This window comes from Rhinolophus sinicus, linkage group LG14, assembly GCF_036562045.2.
Source record: "Rhinolophus sinicus isolate RSC01 linkage group LG14, ASM3656204v1, whole genome shotgun sequence".
Taxonomy (NCBI): Eukaryota; Metazoa; Chordata; class Mammalia; order Chiroptera; family Rhinolophidae; genus Rhinolophus; species Rhinolophus sinicus.
In genome coordinates this window covers 11,715,896-11,740,434 of record NC_133763.1, presented here as the reverse complement: position 1 = coordinate 11,740,434, position 24,539 = coordinate 11,715,896, and the positions used below count along the sequence as shown (strand labels likewise).

The 24,539-nt window shown below is 39.6% G+C and overlaps 1 protein-coding gene and 1 long non-coding RNA gene across 2 annotated transcripts in view; one reads left to right on the top strand and one right to left on the bottom strand.

Moving 5' to 3' along the window:
* LG14H8orf34 (linkage group 14 C8orf34 homolog) overlaps nucleotides 1–10,865 on the top strand; it is a 307,880-nt gene extending 297,015 nt beyond the window's left edge. The window contains 1 exon segment of the mRNA XM_074318665.1: nucleotides 9,947–10,865. Within this exon segment, the coding sequence (XP_074174766.1) occupies nucleotides 9,947–9,987 (41 nt within the window). The 3' untranslated portion in view covers nucleotides 9,988–10,865.
* Nucleotides 5–24,539, bottom strand: LOC141568514 (uncharacterized). Its single transcript, XR_012491668.1, has 2 exons — nucleotides 24,061–24,539; nucleotides 5–413 (listed from the first exon to the last, which is right to left on the bottom strand). It is a non-coding gene; the product is annotated as an uncharacterized LOC141568514 (long non-coding RNA).

Sequence of the window (24,539 nt, the reverse complement as noted above, 5' to 3'; positions counted from 1 at the left end):
CTAATTAAAGTGGTAAGGATAGATTTTAATCAGGTATAAAGTGCTGCAATAGGAGAGAGGGTCCAGCGTGAACTGAACTCCACTTCGATTTGTGCAGAGGCAAATCGAAGTGTTAAAGGGAAAATGAGGGAGTAGGGACGGGGAATGGCCTGGGCGTGAGCAGAGTCAGCCAAATGGAAATTTTTAACAAGTAGGATGGGTGTGGGGGGTGTTGGTTCATGTGAAACTCTCCCGGGTTTGCCAAGTAGTGCTTATCACAGTTTGACTTCTGTCCTCCCACGGAGACCAGGAAACAGGCTCTATCTTCAGGTGTTGATTGGAACAAACAGTACATTCCTTTGGCAGCCTTGAGCTTTCCCCGACAGGAACTTCAGGGGAGAATGGGGTCATCATCCTAGGGAGGCTGCCTTGAGCTGTTAAAAATTATGTCAGGGTTTGTTCAAGTCTTTTAATGCGAGGGTGGGTTGCGGTGGACAAAATAATTTGTGCTGAGAGTCGGTGGTATTTATAGACCAAGGTTGAGGACTGGTCAAGTAGAGGGCTCACAGGACCCAGACTAGAGTTTGGTCAAGGAGAGAATCTTTGTCAGTGCCAGCCAGGCAGGACACACACACACACGTTTTGCCCTCTTTTCTTTGTAAACTTCTATAGACACTTTCAGAGGCCACAGCCAGTAAACAACGAGAGCCCAAATCAGGGAATTTCTCTATATTGCTTTCTTATCGCCTGTTTCAAATGTTATACGTGAAATCTGAATCTGTTAGCACTCATCTGGGCTCCCATTACTCATTTTGCCTCTTTCATGTTTCTTAAGATCCAGCATTATTACAATGATAGGGCTTGAAAACCTCACAGAGAAAGGGCTTTAAGAAAAGTACCTCCGTTTCCCTACGTTAACATCACGTCTGTAGACAGTTGGCTTTGGGCCCTAAGTCATGCTATGCCTCTGGGTGTCCCTGGATGGTAGCCTCTGACCTTCTGGACATGGAGGCCAGACCCTTATTTTCCAAGGCATCACTGTCTCGTGAGGGACACATAACATATGAACAGATAATTTAAATAAAGTGTGGTAACGTGCAATGATGACGGCATTTACAAGCTCAGCTATTATGGGAGCACAAAAGAGCAATTGTGAACCCCTCTGGCATCTGGACTTGGAAGAGGAAGAGTTGTGAAGTGGATGGGAAGTCAAAGAATGTTCCACGGAAGAGAATGCCTCAACTGGTTCCCTAGAGATGAGATGGAGTCCACTGAGCAGCAAAGGCAAATAAGAGGGTGTTAGTGGGAGCAACAGATTTAACCCAGGATGGAAATCTGAATGGGCATAGTGTACACAGGATGAGGGGGGAAAAAACAAACAAACAAACAAAAACGCCTGGTATGTATTACTAGAGTATATAAAGTATGATGTGAGGTGGCAGAGGAGTGGTCATGGCCTGGGCTAGGGGGGATTGCATATGCCATCCTGTGGTTTTCATGCGTGTTTCTCATCAGACTCACAGATGCTTAAGCCCCACTCTCTGGAATTAAGGTTCAGTTGGTTTGAGCTAGACCCCACTTATCAGTATTTATTAAAAAACTTTTTACTTGATTCTAATGAACAGCCAAGGATGAGAGCCATTGCCGAAGAGGGCGACTAAATACTTCTAGCAGTAGAAGGGAGTGTGACTCTGGCAGAGAGATAGGGTAGCTTGCTTTGGCAGCTGTGAGGAAAAGGACAGAAGTGGGAAACACAGCGAATGGGCAAACCCAGAAATGGGGAAACCAGGTAGGAAGCCATTGCAGGAGTTTAAAAATAATAAAGGCTTCTTTGGGTTTGTTAAGACAAAATATGTTAAGGATCTAACTATGTTTGGGTTCTAGAAGCAGGGGAGCAGGTGGAAGCAAAACCTATTTAAGGGCTAGAATTGTCAGCTCTTGTGAAATTACTGTACATTGCTGGAGATGCTAAGGTATTGTCAAGATTGCCTCCCAGGTTTATGGCTTGGGCCTGGGAGTGGCTATAGGACAATAAGAGGGACAACAGGGGAAAATCAACTGCCAGAGATGATAACTGCCGTGTATACAGGTTGCGGTGGAGCTGCCTATAGGAAACTTGATCTGAAATGTCTAGTAGGTATCGGAACCAAAGTGCAGGGTTCAAGATATAGATTTGTCATTCATGCGCATATATGGGTTGATGAAAAGTATAAAAATGGATCAGATTGCCTGAGGAGAGCCTATGGATGTCTGTCTAAGGAACACCCAAGTTTAGGGGTCAGGCCAAAGAGACAGCGGGAAGGAGACAACAAAGAACTGTTGAGGAAGATAAGAGATAAAATGAAAGAGAGAGATGTCAACCACCAATAAAATGAACAACCATGATTTCCATGCTGTTTTCATGGTAGTTTTCCCGTTACATTTAAATCTTTCATCTGACACTGGACACACTATGTACTTTCTAGAATATACTTCCTTAAACAATGAGTTGTTCTTCCTTTAACTGGAAGGCCAGGAACATGGTCACCTTGGGTGGAGCCTCCGGGGAAGGGACAGGTAGGGACTGTGACTATCCACATGTGACGTCACTATAGGATACATCAGAGACAGGGAAGAGATCCATCACATGAGCTGACCATTGCTTTACCTCCTTTCTTTAGAAAAAGGGGATAATGCCTCCATAAGCCTCTAAGAATATCCCACCTTGCTTTATCTAACATTTATTCAACAAGTGTCCGTCAGACACCCACCATGCCATGTTAGACCAGGGTACTCAGAAGTAGTGGTGCAGATATGGTCCTTGCATTCGTGGAGCTAGGTAGCTGGTATGGGGGTAACACTGACAAGTAAACAGTCATTTACATTAGAGTTTAAGAGAAAAGTACAGGATGGTAGGGATGGCACCCTAGGGACCGCTAATCTACATTGCAGATGAGGAATCTTGGTCTTTGGTTAACCTGCCATCTAAACGGGGGGGGGGGGGTGACTCAGGTGAAATTGGGGGAGGTTGAGAGGAATTATTAGGGATAGTAATGGAGAAAAATGCTGAAGAGTATTTTGAGACAACATGTGTAAAATCCAGAGAGAAGGAAGAGCGTGGAGTATCAGGTGAAATGAGCAATCGGTTATTGCTGGAACGTAGGGGATCTGCCACATTGTCAGGTGATGGAGATGAGAAGTTAGTAGCCGAGGAACTATAAAGGGTATTATAGGATACATTACATTCAGAAGGCAAGAGAGACACATGGAAGAGTTTTGAGCAGGTGAATAGTAAGATGTGCATTTTAGAAAGACGCTGTTTTGCTTCACTGTGGCAAATGGATCATAAAGGGACAAGACTGGAGACTGGGAGAATGGCGAGGGCACTGTTTCCATAATCAGTATTGGAGACAGAGAAGTGCATAGATAGGAGAGGAATTTAGACAGTTGATGCTTAAAGGTGGGTGGGAGGAGTTGCAGATGGTAAGATTTCTGGCCAAGACACCTGGTACTGAAATATGTTTGGAATGAGGGGAAGATGTTGAGCTCAGTTAAGGACATGTCGAATTTAAAGAGACTGGGAACCTGTCCAAAACTTGGAGCATCATCAACCTAAAAATGACCAAACAGAGCACAATAGACGTCAAGGCAGTAGATGGCATGACCCACCAGGAGCGTGTGCAGTAAAAAGAGGACAGAAGCCTCGGGAACACAGCAGCACATAAGAGACTGAAAAAGTGATTGCAAGAGTAAAGATTTTATGTCCACTGGACAGAGTGGGTGGCCCACACACTGTTTCGAGGGAAGCAAAAGGTCAAAATCAATGCACTTCAAGGTCCCCGGTTCCTGTAAGCACAGCTGGATTTCAGGGGAGAAACAAGCATGGGCTCATTTGCTGAACAACTTTTAGTGGTCTAGTTTAATGAGGCTGTAGAAACTTCCTGTGGGTGGATAGAGTAAAAAGCAGCTATGGGAAAGGGGCGGGGGGAGTGGAATTAAGGATCATAGTTTTCCTTATTTAGGAAGGAAAACGAAGGCGTACCCAATTTAGGGTCTTTTTAGTCAGAATGTAGAGACATCTACCTTAAGAATTCCTTTTCCTTGGAATTAATAGTGACGAAGACACAACTAACATCTTTAGGAAAAGGCTTAAGAATTAGTCCTGTTACAGCATTTTCATCTTCCTCAAATGAATCAAGCATAAGTTTTCGGTGGTTATAAGGAAAATAAGCATTGCCAGCTAGAGTATTGTGAGGTATTTCCTTGAGGGAGAGAAAGGAGCATCAATCATCTCCCTCGGTCTTACAGACAGAGCTGCCCATTGCGGCTTACCTCCACTATAAATGTTTGTTGGTTTTTCAACTTGCATTTGGCTCTCTTACTACTATTCTTTCAGTGTGTTTTTTTTTAATGCCTATGGTGGTTTCTTGCCTCTTTTGAGTCTTTGATGTTTACAGAACCCATCCCTGCAAAGCCAACATAAGTGGATTTGGATAGGAGCAGGGGCTGGGATTTACTGGCTCTTCTCACTATCATTATAATCATTTAAAATGTGCTTGCAGGCTCCTAAGTGCTACGTGCAAGGTGACAATGGTCATGCAACCCAGTGCCTGAAAAATACAGCAATTTTCTCTCAGGCACTGCTCAGCTAATGACACAGGGAGAGAATGGCTTTGAGGTTGTGTAGTGGACCTGACTCTGGGAAAATGGCCGACCTATGGTTGAAAAATGGAGGCTCTGAAAAGTTTGCTAGTAACCCAGTAGACTTGGCAGTCGCCAGCCTTGTACATCACAGCTGCGTCTGAAGGGCCCTTTTTGAACCACAGGCATTTGATCGAACAACTTGTCCAACGTTTACCACCTGCATCCTAAGTGAAAAGGAGAACCCTTGTGCTTGTGGAAATTTTTATTACTATATTTTTATGAGTATATTTTTTATGACTATATTTTGCAAAAACTATTTAGGTAAAGATAACAAGCACGTACAGGAAACATTCCTTAGAGCATAATCAGGATCATATGATCGGTGGCTTAAATCGAGCTATTTTGTGTTTCATGGTGGAAAACAAATATGCATATATCTTACAGTCAGTTGTGAACCAAGATGATAGCATCTTTTATGTGAGATAGCTTTCTCTGGGTCTGTGATAAAGGTTAGTATTGCTCATTCTATCTAGTTCTCCTCTTCTTGCTGAGCATGGGGAAAGATTTCTCAGCCCCCTGGTCAGGCAGGGTTATAAGACTAATTCTGACCAATGGGCCATCAGCGGAAGTAATATGTAGCCCTCCAGTCTATGGCATTTAGTGCAGGTGAGCCTTCTCCACACCTTTTTATTCCCGCTGCTGCAGTGATCTTGGATGTCATCAATTGAAAAGTAGTGTCTAAAGATGTTTGAGTTTAAAACTATGTAGAGTTCCTGCTAACCTGTATTAGACAGGTAATATGAGTGAAAAATAAATCTTTATCCAGGCACGGAGGTTAGGTGTTTATTTGTTATTGAATCATGATAGGGCTTAGTGTCATACTTAGTGTTTTGACTCGTAACTAAATCAAACTTTCTCCTTGCTAAAGATGATGGCTCCAAAACATTCAGTTCTAGGTCATGTTAATTTTGATTTGTAGACATTCCTGAGCTTAGAGCAAATATAACTAATCACAATCCTTTTTAAGAAACTACCCATTTTTCTTTGAGAAAAGTGGATTGCAGCTAGAAGCATTACCAAAATAGATTAATGTCCATCTAAAATAAATCTTAACTTATTCTAATTTTTGCTTATGATACCAAAGAATTTAACACGTGTGTGTGTGCACATATATATATATATATTATATATATATATGTGCACACACACATATATGCACGATGGACATGTTAGTTCATTTAGTATTATATCTCATACATCTTCTGTGATTTGGGGTTTAAATGACTATAGAACCCCAAGACAGAATCAAGTTTTAGGTGGAAAATAAGGGAGCTGCCTTCCCAAGGCTGTGAGTTTCCTCAAGTAGAGTAAAGGGGATATTACATTTCAATAGGTCGAACATCAGGTTTTATGGAACTGATTGTATAATTTTATATGCATTATTGATACATTTTTTAACACCTTACTTTCTAGCTTTGGTTTACTGTGTTTCAAAGACAGAATGACATGCTTTTGAAAACCCTTTTGGTACTGACAGTTATAAAAGTCATTGGAAAATTAAGTTTACATAGGGGACCTTTGCCAAGTATAGCCAGATTTAAGCATAGCCTTCATATTACAAGAAATATTATTGTGCCAAAACAGACATCTGTTGAAGGGGAAAGGCAAAGATGGTGTATTATAGTAATAAGAACATATGGTTTATTGTTCAGAAATGTGTGTTTCAATACCTCATTGCATTCCTCAGAAGCTGTGTACATTTAGGTAATATAATGAGCCTCTCTGAGTGTCAGTGCAATAATGTTGTTGCTGCTATGGTTACAGTGCTTAGCAGGACTTTCTGCTGGGCTGTGTGCATTATCATTTAATCCTCACTACAGTGAAATGAGGCTTAGGAGACTTAAAAGCCCCACCCCTGCTCTTGCCATCAGTGTGGGGCAGAGGCTCAATCCTAGGGTGTCTTAGTCCAGAGCTATTAATCATTTTGTCAGAGAGCTTATTTATCTATAAATAGTAACAGCCACACTTAGATGAGGCAAGAATTTCAAGATCAGGTTGCCAGCATGGTCTAGTTCTGGGGAGGGCTCTCTTCCTGGCTTGTAGACAACCACCTTTTCACTATGTCCCATGGAGGAGACAGAGTAAGAACTCTGGTCTCTCTTCCTCTTCTTATAAGGACTAAGCCCATCACAGGGGCCCCACCCTCATGACATCATCAAAATCTAATCACCTCCCCAAATCTCCACCTCCAAATACTATCACATTGGAGGGTAAAGTATCAACACATGAACTTGGGGTTCAATCCACAGCAGATAAAGTAAGTGCTCAATAAATGATAAGTATTACCATTGTTGATAGTAGCAGTCTTATTGTGATTCATATTTTTAAGAAATGACTGTAGAAATGCAGATGTCAGCTGTAGACACCTCATTCTTCAGCACTCTAGTGATCGGACATGACCGTTTTAACATATATCAGAAAATCGGAATTCCGTTTCAATGCTTTGTTTTTCAAAATAATGTACTTGTCTGTGACTCCCCACTGTCATCCAGAGCAGCTAAACTACACTAACAACATTAGATTAGCGTGTACAGGTCCAGCTTAACTGGACAAGGACCAACTTGTACATGTCATTCATCTAACACAGTTGATCTTAAAACTAGCTGTACTAACTTGGAGAGATTTTCTAAAATACTAAAGGCCAGGATCCCACCCCAGAGCAATTAATGGGCATACCTAGGGGTAAAGCCTAGATGTGCGTGTTTGTAAAACTCCTGATGATTCTTATATGCATCTAAGGCTGAGGAACGTCACAACCTGAGGTGCTCTTAACAGTGGTGTGGCTTATGAAAGAGATTTGAAGACTCTATTTATTCAAGCAAAAGTTAAGTATACCTTTAATTTTCTTTGTGAAACAGATTTGTAGTTACCCTTCTAAAAAGAATCTTTCATAAAATTATTGTATTTTGTTCATACTACGTATTGAAGGCTTGTCACATATCAGCTATGTGCATTATCTCATCTAATCTTCACCACAGCCCTAAGACATAGCTCTATGATTAGACCCATTTTATAGATGAACAAACTGAGACAAAAGGGAATGTGAGTTATCTCACCTGGGATGATACACCGGTTTCAGGGTATGTCTATGAACCTGAGTCTCCAGAGGCGAGGGCTTTGCACTGTGCTCCACCAGGATCGTGGTGTAAGCCTTCCAGACTTTATTATTATTTCATAAGTTTTGTGGCCCCAAAGCACAAGAGTAGTGATGCTGGCAATTCAGACGTGCCAAAGAGAAGCCAGAAAGTGCTTCCTTTAGGTGAAAGGGGAGTGCAGTACAATAAGATATTTAGAGATACAGACCACATTTCTATAACTTTTATTACAGTGTGTTGTTATAATTGTTCTATTTTACTATTAGTTATTGTACGTCTCTTACTGTGTCTAATTTGTAAGTTAAACTTTATCATAGTGTGTATATATAGAAAGAAATATAGTATATATAAGCTTTGATACTTACTATCCATGATTCCAGGTACCCACTGGGGGTCTTGGAACGTATTTCCTGTGGATAAGGGGGAACTATTGTGACCTCTGAGAATATGCCGTGCTGCCATTCACACAGGTCATGTTTCTAGCACATTGCCCCACGCCATGAGTTGCATACGGTGATGAGCATACAGTCTCAACCATTTGTGTCTGAGAAAATTCTTTGGTGAAAGCATCTAATTCGTGTTTGTATCCTCAGGGTTAGCCGTGTGTTTGCACATAGTAAGCTCTAAAACAAAACAAAACAAAACAAAACAAAGTTAAAAGAACCAGTTACATTGGGCACTTTCCTAAGCTTGGCTCTTTCTTGGGGAAATAATCAAAAAAGAGTTTCTCCTCCCTGGAAGAGAGGTTACCTCATCCTCCCACCTTGAAAATCCAGCAGCTAGGCTCCGGGCAATACCCCGACTGCTTATATTGGAAGGATCAATGACAAGAAGAAACACAAGAATATGAATAATAGCATTCATAATACTCTGGGTATTAATTAAAAACAAACAACATTAACCCAAGAGCCTGAGCTGCAAGGGGGACTGCTGTTTGTTGCTGGGACGAGCCCCAAACGGCACCAAGGGAAGAAGCAGGTTGTGATGTTAAAAAAGCTGCTCCAATGTCCATAAGTAGACGAGTCCAGCCAGGCTTCCTGAAACCTGGACCTCCACTGATTAAAAACATTGTCACCTAGAGGCATTTGTTTCATAACATATGCCAGGAGAGACTTCATTTGATATGTTCACTAATAATAATAGCTACCCATACTTAGTACTTACACGAGGCAAACCTTATGTGAAATGTCATACCTTCACCAGCTCACTTATTTCCTCACAGCCATCAGTGCATTATTACCTTCCTCACGCGATGAGCAAGGAGAGCAAAACTAAACACTCTAAGTAATCATTCAAGCCATGAAGTGGTGGAAGCAGAAATGGAACCCCAGTTGTCTGCTGTAGAAAGCAAGGGATGGGACTTTTATATTCTGCCCCCTCCTCATTATTGCGTGTAAGTACCTCGGCTTGGCTACAAAGAGTCAGTGATCAGATATACAGCAAACGAAGGTGGGGGCCCACTTTTCCTGCCCCCTTCTGGAAGAGCCTCCAACACCACTTTGCCCTTTGATGTGGCTGAGGAGTATGGGATTCAAAGTAAACATTTACGATTATTCTCTGGCCTTTGGAGAGAGAATTTCTGGTTTTCTCCATTGATTTCATTCAGACTTCTTGACAGACTTGGAACGCACATGCAATTCAAAGCAGGGCAGACCTGTACAGGTATTCAAAGGCAGGCCCCGGTTGAAAAGCAAGGTAGATATACCTCCTTAGAGGCCAGCAGACCAAATGCTTTGCCGTGCAGTGAAAGGAAAGGCTATCCCTTGGGGAGCCATAGGCAGGCAGCTTTGAACTCTGATCTGTCTAAAGAACGAGATTATGGTTAACCCTGGCACACCTCCCAACATGGCACCTCATCCCCCGGCATTCCTGGCTGCGTCTATCCCATCACACCTCATTTTTTTTCTTGAAAATTGTGGTAAAATACTTAGGAGTTTTTGTTTCCATGTAGAAGTTAATGCTGCATTAGAAATGACCTTTAATTGGCAAGGGGAGGGAATGACTTCCTGAGTTGACTCCTGCCATCCCACTCTGTTCTGTGGACCTGCCCGGGACGGGCACCGTTGGCAAAGGCAGAAGGAGTTCACAGGTGCCCCCTTGATGTTTGTTTGTTTGTTTTTTTAAGTTGTATTTCAACAGAAAGATCATCTTTGGGGAGGAAATAAATGCCTAATATGTCTTGATTACAGATGCGTGGAAAACACACCAATTTGCCTTCACTACAAGTTGAAGGTCTTCATCTGCCAAATTGATTGGTTCCAAAAGCAGGTTCACTGTTGCCTGCCAGCACTCCTCAGATGAGCTGACAGATGCCAAAGCAACACATTTATGGCATCAGCTCTGTATCTCCGAGATGAAATCTTGCCGAGTGGAATGTGAGGAGATGAAAAAGAACAGGGGAAGCTTGAGTTGGTCTAAACTACACGAGGACACTTGCCATGAAAATCAAACCAGACCCTTGCTGAGGGTTGAAGTCATTCTTCAAATTCCCTTCCTGTTTTCTTTTTCATGCTCTTTGTTTTGTTTGCCTGATCCTTTGACTTCATGGTTCTTGTGGAATCGGAAGTAAAGCAATACCACAGAAGAAAGTGAACTGAGCTTGTGGTGTCTCTGACGGAGCCAAACCCAAGAAACATTGGAAATATCCATTGCCAGACCAAGTTTGTGAGATTTCCAGCCTGATAGCCAGACCAGAATGGTTTGGAGTGATGTGTGGGCCTCCTCAGGATAAACCTTTGCCAGCTTTGTGTTTATTATTTCAGTCATCTGTCAGCGACATTGATTTTTTGGGTTAACCTTTCTCCTGTTCAGAGCCATTAAATACACTTCTAATAATCCAAAAGATATAACTTCACAGGGTGTCAAATAATTCTTTCTCCTCTAGCAGATGTCAAAATTCAGTCATAACCAGTCTGCATGTGAGATTCTGCGTTTGTTAAAGACCCTTAGGCTGGTGTAAGACCCTTCGGGGGGTAAGGATGCGTTAAGGTCAGACTCAGTGCTATGTTCGTAAATGTTTAGCCACCTGACCTCCCCTAACAAAAGGTCCCAATTTGTAGTGTATGCCCACCAGGTAGTGTACCCTCACTACGGCTGATTCCAAGCTACCAATGTGTCATCCCTGACCATGCAGTACAGAAAAGATGCTTGTAATAGACTTTTGCCAGGTGCTATGAGCACACACAGTGCACTTGGCTTTGTCTCCGTAGCTGATGCATGGAGATGCTGGATCCTTGGCCCTCTTGCCAGGCAAGCTGGGAGAAGAACGAGAGGTGGGAGGGCAGCATGATGACTCTATGCAGCCTACGTATTAACTGTGAGATCACGTACAAACACTGTGGTTTCAGGGTTAACCCATGTAGCTATGGAAAACGTTTAAAAATCAAGGTACATGTCTCTATTTTTCTCTTTGCATGACTATTAAAAAGCTAAGGAAAGGTTTCCAATTTGAGGGAGTGAAAGTTGACCATTTGTAGTTAAACTGGGCCTGACTTCTGATGTGCTCCCTAGTCTTGGGTGCAGGGGAGATGGTAACTCTTACATGGAGAGGTAACCCCTATGGTCACGAGTGTACTATACACCTCACATTCAGACCAGACCAGGTACTGAGGGGCATTTGTCAGTAGTACACAATATAAGCGTATTAAACTCTGACCTAATATTTGCCTCCCATTAACCACAAGCCTGCAGCCTTTCTTGTTAGCATCTGAGGCGCCTCAAAGTGGGAGAAAGAATTTAACAACCCATCTCTCAGTAATAGTTCTGTGTTACTGGCCTCCTACGCCCAGACACTATTCCAATCTCTTAATATACATTATCTCTAATCCTCTTTCAACCTTATAAGGCAAAGATTATCTACATTTTGTAAATGAAACTGAACCCACAGAAATTAAGTTGCCAAGTTTACATTGATAAACCCGGGCTGGGATTCAGAGCCAGTTCTCTCTGCCGTCAGAGCCTTTCAGTCTCTAAGAAGGTGTTGTCTCTTATGTATACTTATTTGTATAAAGTGCTTCTTTAAGCCAAATTCTGGGCCAGAAATAAAGATGCCAGTCCTTGCAGTGGATCTGACAGCCTTTTACAACATGATCAAGTCCAGAGGAAAGGAATGCAGAGAGTTTCAGAGTCAGTGGAGGCTGTTCCAGTTGACGCTCGGAGCATTCAAACCCTTTCCCTTGGGGGCCCTGAAGGCCGCTCCTGCTGCTGACATTGCCCCTGGCCTGAGGCCTATTGTCACAGTCAATGATATCATAAAGATACTGCACAGTTAATCTAAGGACAGGTTCTGGGTTTGAAAAGTAGAGTAATGGAGACCTCAGAGAAAATGAGTGATCATTGATGCGGAAGGAAAGTGAGGCCTTGGGTCCTCAGCTCCAGAGGCTGTTGGAGTCCCTTTGAATCTACATGAGTACAAAATACTAATATCCCGTTTGGTGGTGACTCGATGGCATTACACAAAGGCAAGTGAGTATGACTTCTGCCACACCATGCGTTCAATTACCTTTTATTAGAAATCCATCTACCTGGGGTGGGAGGACAGGCTTATTTTTGTGGTTGCATTATTTGAGGGATAACTAAAGAAACTCTTGTTCTACTGAACATATAATTTAGCAAATGTGGTTGGAAAGAGATCTGAGCAAGGAATCCACCTCAGAGCTTAAACTTGGCGCTTTTGCTCATTTGTGTTATTTTGGACAAGTTACATAGCGTTTCTGAGTTTTTAGTTGATCTTTAAAATAGAATTGGTATTACCTATCAAAGTAAAGTAGTGAGACTCAAATTAGTTTTCGTGCAAGTTAATGCTTTAAATATTATTCACAACTATAAAAAAAAAAAAAGGAAAACTGACATTTGTGTTGAATACATGCCAGGTATTAATAGGATATGAGGAAATATATCATAGTCTCTGACATCAAGGACCTTACACTTTAGTTGCAAAGAAAGGGTGCAAACACTTAAAAGTTATACATCACAAGTGATAAATAGTATTCAAACACTAGAAGTGGCAGGCAGTAGTTTTTGATTAATTTTCAAATGAATGCCTCTGTCAGTTGTCAGATGAACATAAAGAAATTAATGAGTGATATGTAAACTGTTTTTGGAAGAGAAATAATTTGACATGAGAGAGAAGTCAAGGGCAACCTATAATGGATACACAGGTGTTATGGGACTGAATTGTTTCCCCGACATGTTGTGAACCCATAGCCCCCGACCCGTGCCATGTGACCTAGTTGGAGATCAGGCCTTTACAGAGGTGATTAATGTTAAATGAGAGAATAAGGGTGGGACCTAATCCAATAGGACCAGTGTCCTTACAAAAGAGGAAGAGATAGCAGAGATCTCTCAAATGGGAGGACACAGTGTCGAGGCTGTAAATCAGGCATAGAACTCGCACCAGAAACTGAATCCTGCCAGAACCCAGATATCAGACTTTCTAGCCTCCAGGACTGTGAGACAATGTCTGTTGCTTAAGTCGCTCAGTCTGTGGTGTTTCATTATAGAAGCCTGAGCTGAGTAAGACAATAGGAACCACGTAAATAACAAGAGAGGAGGAAGGGATATGCTGTATGTACTCTTAAAAAGACTTTTTTAGTAATGTTTTGACCAGTAAATACTTATCCTTGCAGTTTAATGTGTAGAAAACTGTAGAGTAAAAAGGACAGAGAATACATCAGGGTCAGTTGAAAATGACTTTGAATGCCACCAAGAAGTTAACACTTTATCCTACAGCAAATGTGAATGCATGTTAAGATGTTGAACAGGAGGATATAGTCAATAGTAAAGCAGGACTTTAGCAAAAATGATCCCATGTAAAAGTGAGAAAAAGTGAGTTTTAAAGAGCAGAAAGACAAAGTAGAAGATCATTTTCAACCTGTGACAAAAGTGAGCTTTAGAAGTTATTCCTCATTTATTTGTTTTTTTTTGTGTGTGTTTTTTTTAACTCTTACATACATGGCTTGTTTTTTGAATAATTCTATTAATTCAAGAAATAAATATTAAAACCTGCTAAATGTAGAGCTCTGTTCTAGGTGAACAAAAAACAAACAAACAAAAAAACAAGAAAAACACAGCAATACAAAACAAAGATTTCTTGCTCCTATGAGCTCACATTCTAACAAAGAGAGACAGCCAATAAACATAATAAAATGGAAGTTATACATTAAAGGTTTACAGCACAGAGTATGTATAGTAGATACTATATAATTTTATTATTATATAGATCTCTAATATATATATATATGAGAGAGCTTTTCCATAAATTCTATTAAAAAAAAAGAAAAATTAGAACAAGGTAAGGAAGATTAGGTAGTGTCAGGAGAGAGCAGAAGGCAATTTTAAATATGGTTGTCAGGGTCGGTCTTACTGAAAAGGTGACATCTCGGCATCTCATAAGTCAATACCCGCATCTCATATTATAAGTCAATATGAACAGTCTCTCCAAAGAAAGAGTGTTTAAAATAATACCCAAAAAGAAAATTTTCAGTAGTCAAGCATGCAATGATAAAGGCCTAGGCCAGTGTTTTAGTGGCAGTGAGAGGAGATCAATATAAGGGAAATTGTTAAAAATAATTGCCAGCTAAATAACTAACTCATCCTTCGTGTTTGCTCTCCATGTTTAGAAAGGTGGCTAAGGTTTCAGACTTTGGTTTCAGACTTTGATGAATGGGAAAATAAAGGCTTCATTAATAAAAGGGCTTTCAGTGAAGTATGGTAATGTACTTGTGAAATCTATGACCTGTGCTGAAACCAACCAAAAAGAATAATAACAACAACAACCCCCCACCACAAAAAAAAAAAAAAAAAGAAAGAAAGAAAAAGAGAAAGAAGGAAAATTCTATTTGCAGTGAAGATGAAAAACAGCTACTTCCCTAAACCACAGTCTATGAAGAATATCTGCCAAACATTCTGAAACTCATATGAATTGAGGACGGTTGCTGAAAGCCAAAATAAATGAATATGTTCACATCTTGAATGAGGTATAGAATTCTCTAAAAGTAAGTGAGAGTCCTAAGGGAGTGTGGGTGGGCTAAAGTAATAAACATCCCTGTGGGATGTAGGTTTCTTTGAAATCTGGGCTCCTAAATAGGAGAACTCATCTGGATGTGAAGTAAAATTAAGAAGAAACAGAAAATACTAGCCTCTGATCAAAGTCAATGGAGCAGAAGTTAAGGAAATTCAATAACCGAGCAGAAGCTAAATAAGATGCTTAATTTTGAGTTTGCTCACCAGCATGGATGCTCTGTTCACCTCAGGGAAAGTGTGTTCCCAAGACATAGGGGAAAAAAAATGATGATAATCTGTTTGAGATAACACATCTCATTTAAAATTGCTGACAACCCCACATTACTTCTCTTGCTCCTCTGTAATTTATTCTTGAACGAATAATAGAAATAGAACTATACTCATTTGAAAATGAGCAATAACACTTCCCCTTGTGGCCTATGTGGTGTAACAGGACAAGACTTACCATCCCCCCTAAAATCAATCAATCACTGGATAAAAACGTATGATGTAACGGGGTTTGAGCTGTTCGACATCAGACAATGAGATATAATGATTCCTTACAGTCAGGAAACCCAACCACTATCCCAGTTTGCTACCTGGAGAATATGTCCTGATTCAAGACAGTGGTACAGAGAAGGAGAACCCAGGCAGAGTTTGCTCATTTCTCTGAACTGAGGAGACAGAGCTGGGAGTCTTGGGAGGTTGAGGAAGATTGAGTTCATGGGGAAGAGGACAGAGACAGAGACTTGGAAAGAGAAAACTCCAGAAATTTCTAGAGCATTTCACTGAAGTCAAAAACTGAGGACTGATTAGCGCATGCGTGTAAAGAAAGTATCTAAGACTAAGAGTAGAACTCAAGGAGGATTAGGGGAAACTGTACTTGGAACTTTCATATGACTTAGAACTTTTCCTGTTGCCACCAGTCAAAGTGCCAAACCTCATAGTTCACGGCACTAAGTAGAGCCCTCAAATGGATTTTGCCTCTATTGTGGGGCAAAAGGAACACAAAACTGCTGCTATGGTCCTATTTACTCACGCTTAAAAGCAAGACTTGAAAAGATCAGATTATTTCCCAGTAACTTAACTATGTCCCAGAACAAAGTTTAGGTGTATTTATAGGGGTACAAAGATATTCGGTACTCAGTAAGGTAAAATTCGTAATCTATAATATCATCCAATGAAAAATTATCAGAGTTGCAGAGAAGCAGGAAAAGACCCACAATGAAGAGTAAAATCAATCAATGGAAACTGATGGAGAAAATGACATAATTATAGAATAAGCAGACAAGGAAATTAAAAGTTATCATAACTTTATTTCCTATATCCTAGGAGATAGAAGGAAGATTGAAAATGTTAAATAGAGACTTGGAAGATATAATGGATGATGAATATCAAGCTTTTATATGAGCAAATGACAAAGAATGATGAAAACTACACTGGATAGTTTTAACAGCAATTTGAACATGGCAGAGAGATTCGTAAACTTGAAGACATAGCAACAGAAACAATTCAGAAAAAAAAAACAGTAAATAAATATTAACAAAGAAAAGGAGGAAGACGTGAAAGAGGAGGAGGAGAAAGAGGAAGAGAGAAAGAATCAATCAGTGAGCCATGGAACAACTCAACCTTGAGTTTAATATATGTATAATTGAAGTCTCTGAAGGAGAATAAAGAGGAAAAGTGGACAAAAATATTTTGATAATAATGGCTGGAAATGTTCAAAGTTTGGTGAAAACTATAAACCCACAGATCCAAGAAATTCAGTGAACCCCAAGCTCAAGAAACATGAAGGAAACTACATGAAGGCACATTCTAATCAAAATCCTGAAAGCCAAACAAGCAAACAAACAAACAAACAAAACCAAAATGCTGAAAGCCAATGACAAAGGGAGAAATCTTAAAAGAAGCCACAGGGACAAGAAGACACGTTGCATAGAGGAATGAAGATAAGGAAGACCACAGACTACTAGTCAAAAATAATGCAAGCCAGGAGATTGTGGAAGAACATGATTTACTGAGGAAAACAACAAACAAAACCTGTCGGCCTATACTTCGATAACCAACAAAAGTATCTTTAAAAAATAAAAACAAAACAAAGGCATTTTCAGACCCACAAATGCTGGGGGGAAAAACTCTGTGCCAGCAAATCTGTACTAAAATATTAATAGAAGTCCTTTAGGCAGAAGGAAAATGATTCCCGATAGAAATCTGGGTTTACACAAATGGAAAGTGCACACGAAAGAGTAACTACTTGTGTAAATATACTTTTTTTTCTTATTTATATCTCTTTGAAAGACAATCAGTTGTTAAAGCCCAAATAAAAACAACCTTCAAAAGAGACTTTTAAATGTGCATATGTTAAGGTTTACTACAGTTCTATGGGTATAGAAAAATCATAATGGCTTATATCCACCGTTACAGTATCACACAGAATAATTTCTTCACACAGAAAAATCTTCTGAGCTTCACCCATTCTTGCCTCCATCTTCTTCCCAAACTCCTAGCAGCCAATGATCATTTTATTGTCCCCATAGTTTGTTAATATTTTTTTACTGTGTTTTAGTCTGAATTGTTTCTATAGAATATCTTATTGCTTTTAGATTCTTTTGCCTTCTCCATGAAAACAGTTAACTTATTAGTTATAGATATGAATATTGTCTAGTTTCGTTTTTATTGTCAAACCCCTGAGTAATTTGTGAAAAGACTGGGAGTCCTTTCAAAGAGTCTTTGTACACACTTTCATATTCCCAGTGTCCAGAATATATTCAGTTGTCCAGAATATATTATGTTTATCGAAGTGTTATTAATATTTTCTAAGGAAATAAGAGCTTTTTATGGAGCTCATCTTCATAAGTAGCCCCAGAAACAATTGTTTTCTCAAATGAGCCTAATCCAGCCACCGTATACTTAAGATTTCAGCTGGAATCCATGTGGACTCCCTTCTGTTATAATTCATTGAACCCAATGTCTGAAGCCTCAAACTTGCCCGATCTTGAGTTCCCTTTATCACCAGCGCCTTATTGTTTCTAGAACTATATAAGTTCCCCCACTAGGAGTGCTCTCACATAATTTAGCTCTCCCCTCCCAGAACTGCAAGTGCTGAAAACTGGAAATGATCTTGTCTGAGGTATGTGTGCTCATGAGAAATCAACCGGGCTGGGAATATCCATTCAGGCCATAACTTGAAACCCACAGTGTGAGAAGAAAAACAAGGCTCCGTGGTAGAATGAAGGCTACATGTGCTGATAGCCATTGTTTCCCCAAATTTCTGATTCTTATCCAAGCAAACCCCCTGTCTTCTAATATATCATGTTGTCATAAGAAATGTGCAACATTGCATTATGGTTCATCTCTAAGTGTCTCTAGGGTATTCTTTGTTTCTCTGTCAATTTCTTGGCTTTTTCCTAAAAGTCAGATGGATATAAATACTCAAAGCGGAGCTCCTTGGGAAATCTCTCCATGACCAGACTTGTGGGAAAGTTAAGGACCAGGTGGTATCAAAGAAATTGGGATGATTCTCTTCAGATGCCCTTTAAACAAGGCCAGCCACCTGGAATACAAGAGGAATGAGACTTGTGTCATAGCCCTCGTACAGCCTGTAACTTTATTTCTAGAATCATAGGAGGGATGTGTGTGTGTGTGTGTGTTTCTGGCGCCTCGTTAAGCAAACTTACTTCAGCACAGCACCTCTCCTCTGAGGTGCTACCTTCTGTCATCCAGTGACACTTTACATATATACAGTTTTGTTTGTAACCATATAGCTTATCCCTGAAAGGTCCCACATTGTGTTTCTGAAAGTTAAGTTATATAGGGATTTAGAAGAATTTTTTTCATATGAGCTCCATTTGCTAAAATGCAAGATTAGAGACATATTTTTAGGCAGATAAATTTAAATACTGCTTGGCTTTGCACCCTCACATCCACCCCTTTCCTGGCAGCATTTCTTTTATAACGAACTTTCTTTCATTCTAGCTAGGAAAATGGCAATGTTGTTTTCTTACAAGCACTTAATTATGGAAGACTTATTTACAGATGCACACGGATCAGAATATGCCTTCTAATCATGCAAAGATGTTCATCTCATCTTTCTTAGTGTCTTGAAATGGTGACATATATGCTGCCTGTTCAAGTGCAAGCCTCATGTGACTCCCAAGTTAAGAAAAAACAAAACAAGACAAATTCTAAAGCTAGCCTGATCTTTTACAGGTCTAGCTAAACAGGTCAAAAGAAAAGATCTATGGGTAATCCAAGAAACCTGGGATTTGGAAATTCTCAGATAACTAGGACTCTGAACCTTGCACCAATTCTTGTGGCTTAGCAGCCAACTCTGAGTCCACCAGGAAAATGTCTATGTAGCTGACCTTTCTCTCTTACCCCCTACAGCCAATTAGTCATAAAATTCTAATTAGCTCTTTAATACAGCTTTTCCTTTTCCATCCAACTGCCACCACCTTACATAGTCCATGCCTTCCAGTCCCTCTTCTGGGCCATTTCCGCAGCCAACCTCTTATCATTGCTGAATGTGCATCCCTTTCCACAGACTTGCCAGTAACTTCCCTCAAACAAACAAACAAACAAAAAAGAACTAACTGTGTTCCTTCTCAGACTAACACATACTCTTAGAGCCTGTTGTCAGTGCTTATTGAGCATCTTAGTTTGACGGGCTTGTGTATCTCCAGAGACAAAGCAGATGTGCCCACAGAATCTGTGTCTCAGAGCCTGGGACACCTTCCTGGGATGTCAGTGCAGCCAAAATTCAGAACCAATGTAATGCCTGCGTCTCATGCACCAGGCATAATAAACTTTACTCCATAAATTAGAATTTCGCGTTATCAACTTAAAAACTGTAACATAAAATTGAAAGATGAAACAGCTGATTCCAGATAAATTTGACTTTTTCATTGAGAGCTATAGGCTACACGCTCAGACTCCCTCAAACACTGACGTTTGCCTCCTCCACTATTAGGAGTACTTTGGAAGACTGTAAAAACTCAAACTCCTCCACTGGGACCTCAACGTTTCTGAAAATAAGACTCTAAATTACATCTCCATTGTCAGCTAACAGCTTTATACTGTTTCACAGATGTTCTGGACTCTCTCAGAATGTTAAGCCTCTGTAAATGTTGGGAAATCTGCTTTAAATGTTCTTCTTCTTATCTTTTCCTATCTAACTCACATTCATTCCTCAACTTTCATTTTATATATTATTTCTATGGGACTTATTCTGATTCTCTCCATCAAACTAGTCACTTGCTTTTTATTTCACAGAAAAAAACAAAAACAAAAAAGAACTTGATCACATTGTTTCTGTAAATTAATGTCAGGAAAAACTGTGACAGACCTGAAATGGGGTTTGGGGAGATCACTTATATGTATCCTTTATAGAGCATACTTCTAGGTTATCTGTGCTTTTACTGTTTTGAGCTATTTAAGACGCATAATAATGAAGATTATTCTTTTCATGAAATAGAAATTCAGTCTTTGTGGAATGCAATTGACTATTACCCTGTGACTAGACCAGTTTTACATAGATTTATAAATTTGTTTTAGCATTCTGTATTGCTTATATTTGTATAGTTTTGTTTTTCAGTTTTTTTTAAATTCTGCTCTGAACTTGTAACATCTTACCAACCCCCTCATTAATTAATGAATTTAATAAAATATTCTATATGTGCTCATTTTATATTTTTGGAGAGCCATGCTTTTATCTCTTAAAAACCATTATTCCTTAACATGCATATAACTTAGTATTATAATTAACATCTCTTCCACTGAATTCTAATTTCCTGAGAAGAGTGATAATAAGATAAGTACTAAATAAATATTAAATACAAAGAATAAATGTGCTTTTTTTATGCTTTGTGATATGCTTCGGAAATAAGGAAGCGTATGTTACACTTTTAAAAGTACAGACCTCTTTTGAGAATCTGTTGACAGTGTGGAACTTGTTCTACCAGAAAAGTACGCATACTTGTAGACAAACACAATATAAGGCATGTAATTTTACTGATTGAATGGTATTTCCAGGTCCATTCAGACGCCACCTCATTCTCCGGTTAAAAGCTGCTTTAAACTCCGTGAGTTTTGTTAGTTTTGTAAAGTGAGCCACATTTTGAACCCCTCGTCCTCAGTTTTATCTCTTCAGCTAAGAGAAACATTTTAACAAGAACAAAACAGCTCCTGTCTCACTTGAAAATCACTGTGTTATGACAGTAATGACAACAAACATTGTTCTTTAGTTTATAACAGAAAAATTTTAAATATTCCTACTCTCAGTCAGTTCCTCTAACGTTACTTAAGACCAACTGACTAAATATGGTTTAAGGACACGAGTCAACATAATACAAGGCAGAATACAAATGTCATAAAAAGATACAAAGAACTTAGAGCTTTTGGACGGGAATCAAATGTCCCAGTTACCTAGAAGGGACTGGGGACATCTGCCTTTGAAGATGTCTCATTTTTGTAACTAACATATAGTAGGGCTTGTATGTACACTGTTGTGGGAAATTATATCATCAGTTAAAAAAGAAAATAAGAACCGAGTCTCCCAGCTAACTTAGAATTCAGGATCTGTTCAGTATTATTACCTCAACATGAGATTCTTATTTATAAAAACAAATATGTAATTTCCTAGGAATATTCTCAACGGATACAACTAAAGAGTAACCACAGGCTTAGATAATCATTCTCCTTCTCTTCAAAGAGAATGCTAGGTCTTTGGGAATAGTGGAATAGACAAGATTCATTTCTTTTTGCTGAAAAGGAATTCTATACTGTTAACTTTATACATTATTTACATGGTGCTACCTTTTATTTCCTTTGATTAAAATACAATGAATAAATATGTATTGAATTTCATCCTGAGCATGGCACTGTGGCATCATTTTCTGTTCTTGAATTAACCTTGATTGTATCTGTGGAGCTGACTAGAAACAGTTCAAGGGTGGAGTGAATGGAAAATCATGCCCAGGAGACAAACACCATTTTAATGCATTTTAGAAGTAATATTGTCCATTGAAAGATGGTTTCAGTATTCACTGCTATGACCCAATTACAGCTCTCTTTAGCAAAATCTGTAGCATTAGAGCTTATTAAATCATATATGTTAGCAAAACCCATTTTCCGATTTTGATGCATTTTTCTTAATTGAGTTTGAATCTATCAAATCACTTACTGGTTCAGACTTAAATTGCTATGGTCACTTCAATGACTAAATTCAATGAGATAATACAGAATTAGACACTTTTCATTCTTCAATGCCTTCTAATACCTAATGAGCCAGAAAAAGGGTCCTTCCTTCCTAGATTGCTTGGTAAGCTTGTATAACTGAAATATATAAAAGTTAGTAGTATTCCTATTGATATACATACCTAATCAGCCTAACAGAAATTTCATTTCTATTTTCCCCTCTCTCCCAAATGGTCATGAGCTCAAGCAAAATCAGCCAGAGATTTTTCTCAGCCTTGGAGGAGAATGAGAAAATGTTGCATTCTTTTTTTTTTTTTTTTTTTTTTTTTTTTAGATGCCTAGTCTATCAGAGATATTCAGAGAGGCAATCGGCTGATTCTGCAAGCATGGATCAGAGGTCCGTTTTTAATGAAAGTCTTCATGAAACAGATATTCTCATGGTCATTCATTCTTTGTTCTTCTTCTGCCTGCACCCAATATTCCCTTTACTGTTCCTCACCCAGTTTTTTGGAAGTTGTGGTTAGCCTCTCCCCTCAACACTTAAATACTTCTTGCAATAATCACAGTGATATGTTCTTATTAGTTGAGCAACCATCCAACTAATTGCATCAACTATTTGTGGTATTCTAATAGTTGAGCATTTTATCATTATTTTTGCTCCTTTGATCGTCAAGTATTCTTTTATTTCTACCTGCTAGCTTTGTATAATTTTGTTATATGGGAGTAATTTATTATTACCTCTTATCTATGTCCCCTTTTATTCTTATTCTCTTAGCAATTTCCTCTAGTCTCATGTTTTCAACCGGTCCCTTATATTTAAGTGATTCTCAAAACTGCAGTGTTACAGACTGAATCATGTCCCCCACCCCAAATTCATATGTTAAAGTCCCAACTCCCAGAACCTGAGACTATAACCATGTTTAGAGATAAGGTCTTTAAAAAGGTGATTCAGCTAAAATGAGGCTGTTAAGGTAAAGCTATAATCCAATAGGACTGGTCTTGCATGCACCAGGGTACATGCAGAAAAAAGGCCATGTGAGGACACAGGGTGAAGGCAGCCGTCTGCAGCCAAGGACAGAGGCCTCAGAAGAAACCAAACCTGCAACTGTGCCCTAAATGTGTCCCCTCAAGTTCATGTATGAAAGTGCTAATCTCCAAGAGGATGATCCTAGGAGGGGGCTTTGGGAGGTAATTAGGACATGAATGCAGAGTCCTCATGAATGGGATTGATGCCCTTGTGGAAGAGACTACAGAGAGTTTGCTGCGTCTTCCACCATGCGGGGACAGAGCTATAAGTCAGCAGCCTACAACCAGAAGAGGGCTCTCACCAGAACCCACCCCTGCTGGCACCCTTATCTTGGACTTCCAGCCTCCAGAACTGTGAGAAATACATTTCTGTTGTCTATAAGCCACCAGTATGTGGTATTTTGTGATAGCAACTGAACGGACTAAGAAACCTGCTGAGACTTTGATCTTGCACGTCTAGTCTCCAGAACTGTGAGAAAATTAATTTCTACTGTTTCAGCCACCCAGTATTTTGTTACGGCCAGTCTACAAAACTAACATGTACAGCTTTCTATTTCTAGAAATCTTCTGCATAGCTTCAATATCTCTGGGTGTCATTCCAGATGATTTCTATATTTTTGATACTGTCCTTATCATTATCTGATTTTAAATTGGGCTTGAATTTTCTGAGGAACTATTTATTCTGACACCAACTGCGATACAGACATACCTTGAAGACACTGTGGGTTCGGTTCCAGACCACTGCCATAAAGCAAATATCACAAGAAAACGAGTCACATAATTTGGTTTCCCAGTCTATATAAAAGTTCTGTTTATACTGTAGTGTATTAAGTGTACAATAGCACTAGATCTAAAAAAAAAACACAAAAAACAAAAACAAAAAAAAAAAACAATGTACATACCTTGATTAAAAAGTGCTTTATTGCTAAAAAATGCTAACCATCATCTGAGCCTGTTGGAAAAATGGCACCAATAGACTTTCTCCATGCAAGGTTGCCACAAACTTTCAATTCATAAAAAAGGCAGTATCTGTAAAGCACAATAAAATGAGGTATGCCTGTACAATTCTTACACTACGCACCTGGAGTTAGTGTCAGACTCCACAGGTTAAAGGCCATGGTCTTCAGCAACACTACTTTTTCTTCAAACACCAGTCACACTTGAGGGCTCCACGGGCCACCCACGCTTCTGTCAATTACAGTTTTTATTATAAATGATACAAGTCAGGACCAGCCAAATGGAGAGACTCGTAGGGCATGGTCTAGGAGGGTTCGTAATGCAGAGCTTCTGGGCCCTCTTCCCGTGGAATCAGCACTCCTTACTCTCTTGCAATACGTTCACCAGCCAGGAAACTCCTCTAAGCTTTAGCATCCAGAGTTTTTATTGGGGTTTCATTATGTAGGTGTGATTGATTGAATCATTGGCCTTGTGATTGAACTCTGTCTCCTGTCCCAACTCTCCTATCGCATGGTTGGTCTTTTTGGTGATCAGCCCAAATCCTGAGTCATCTCCTCTCTCAGCGTGAATTCAGATGTGATCCCAGTGGCTGATGAATAACAA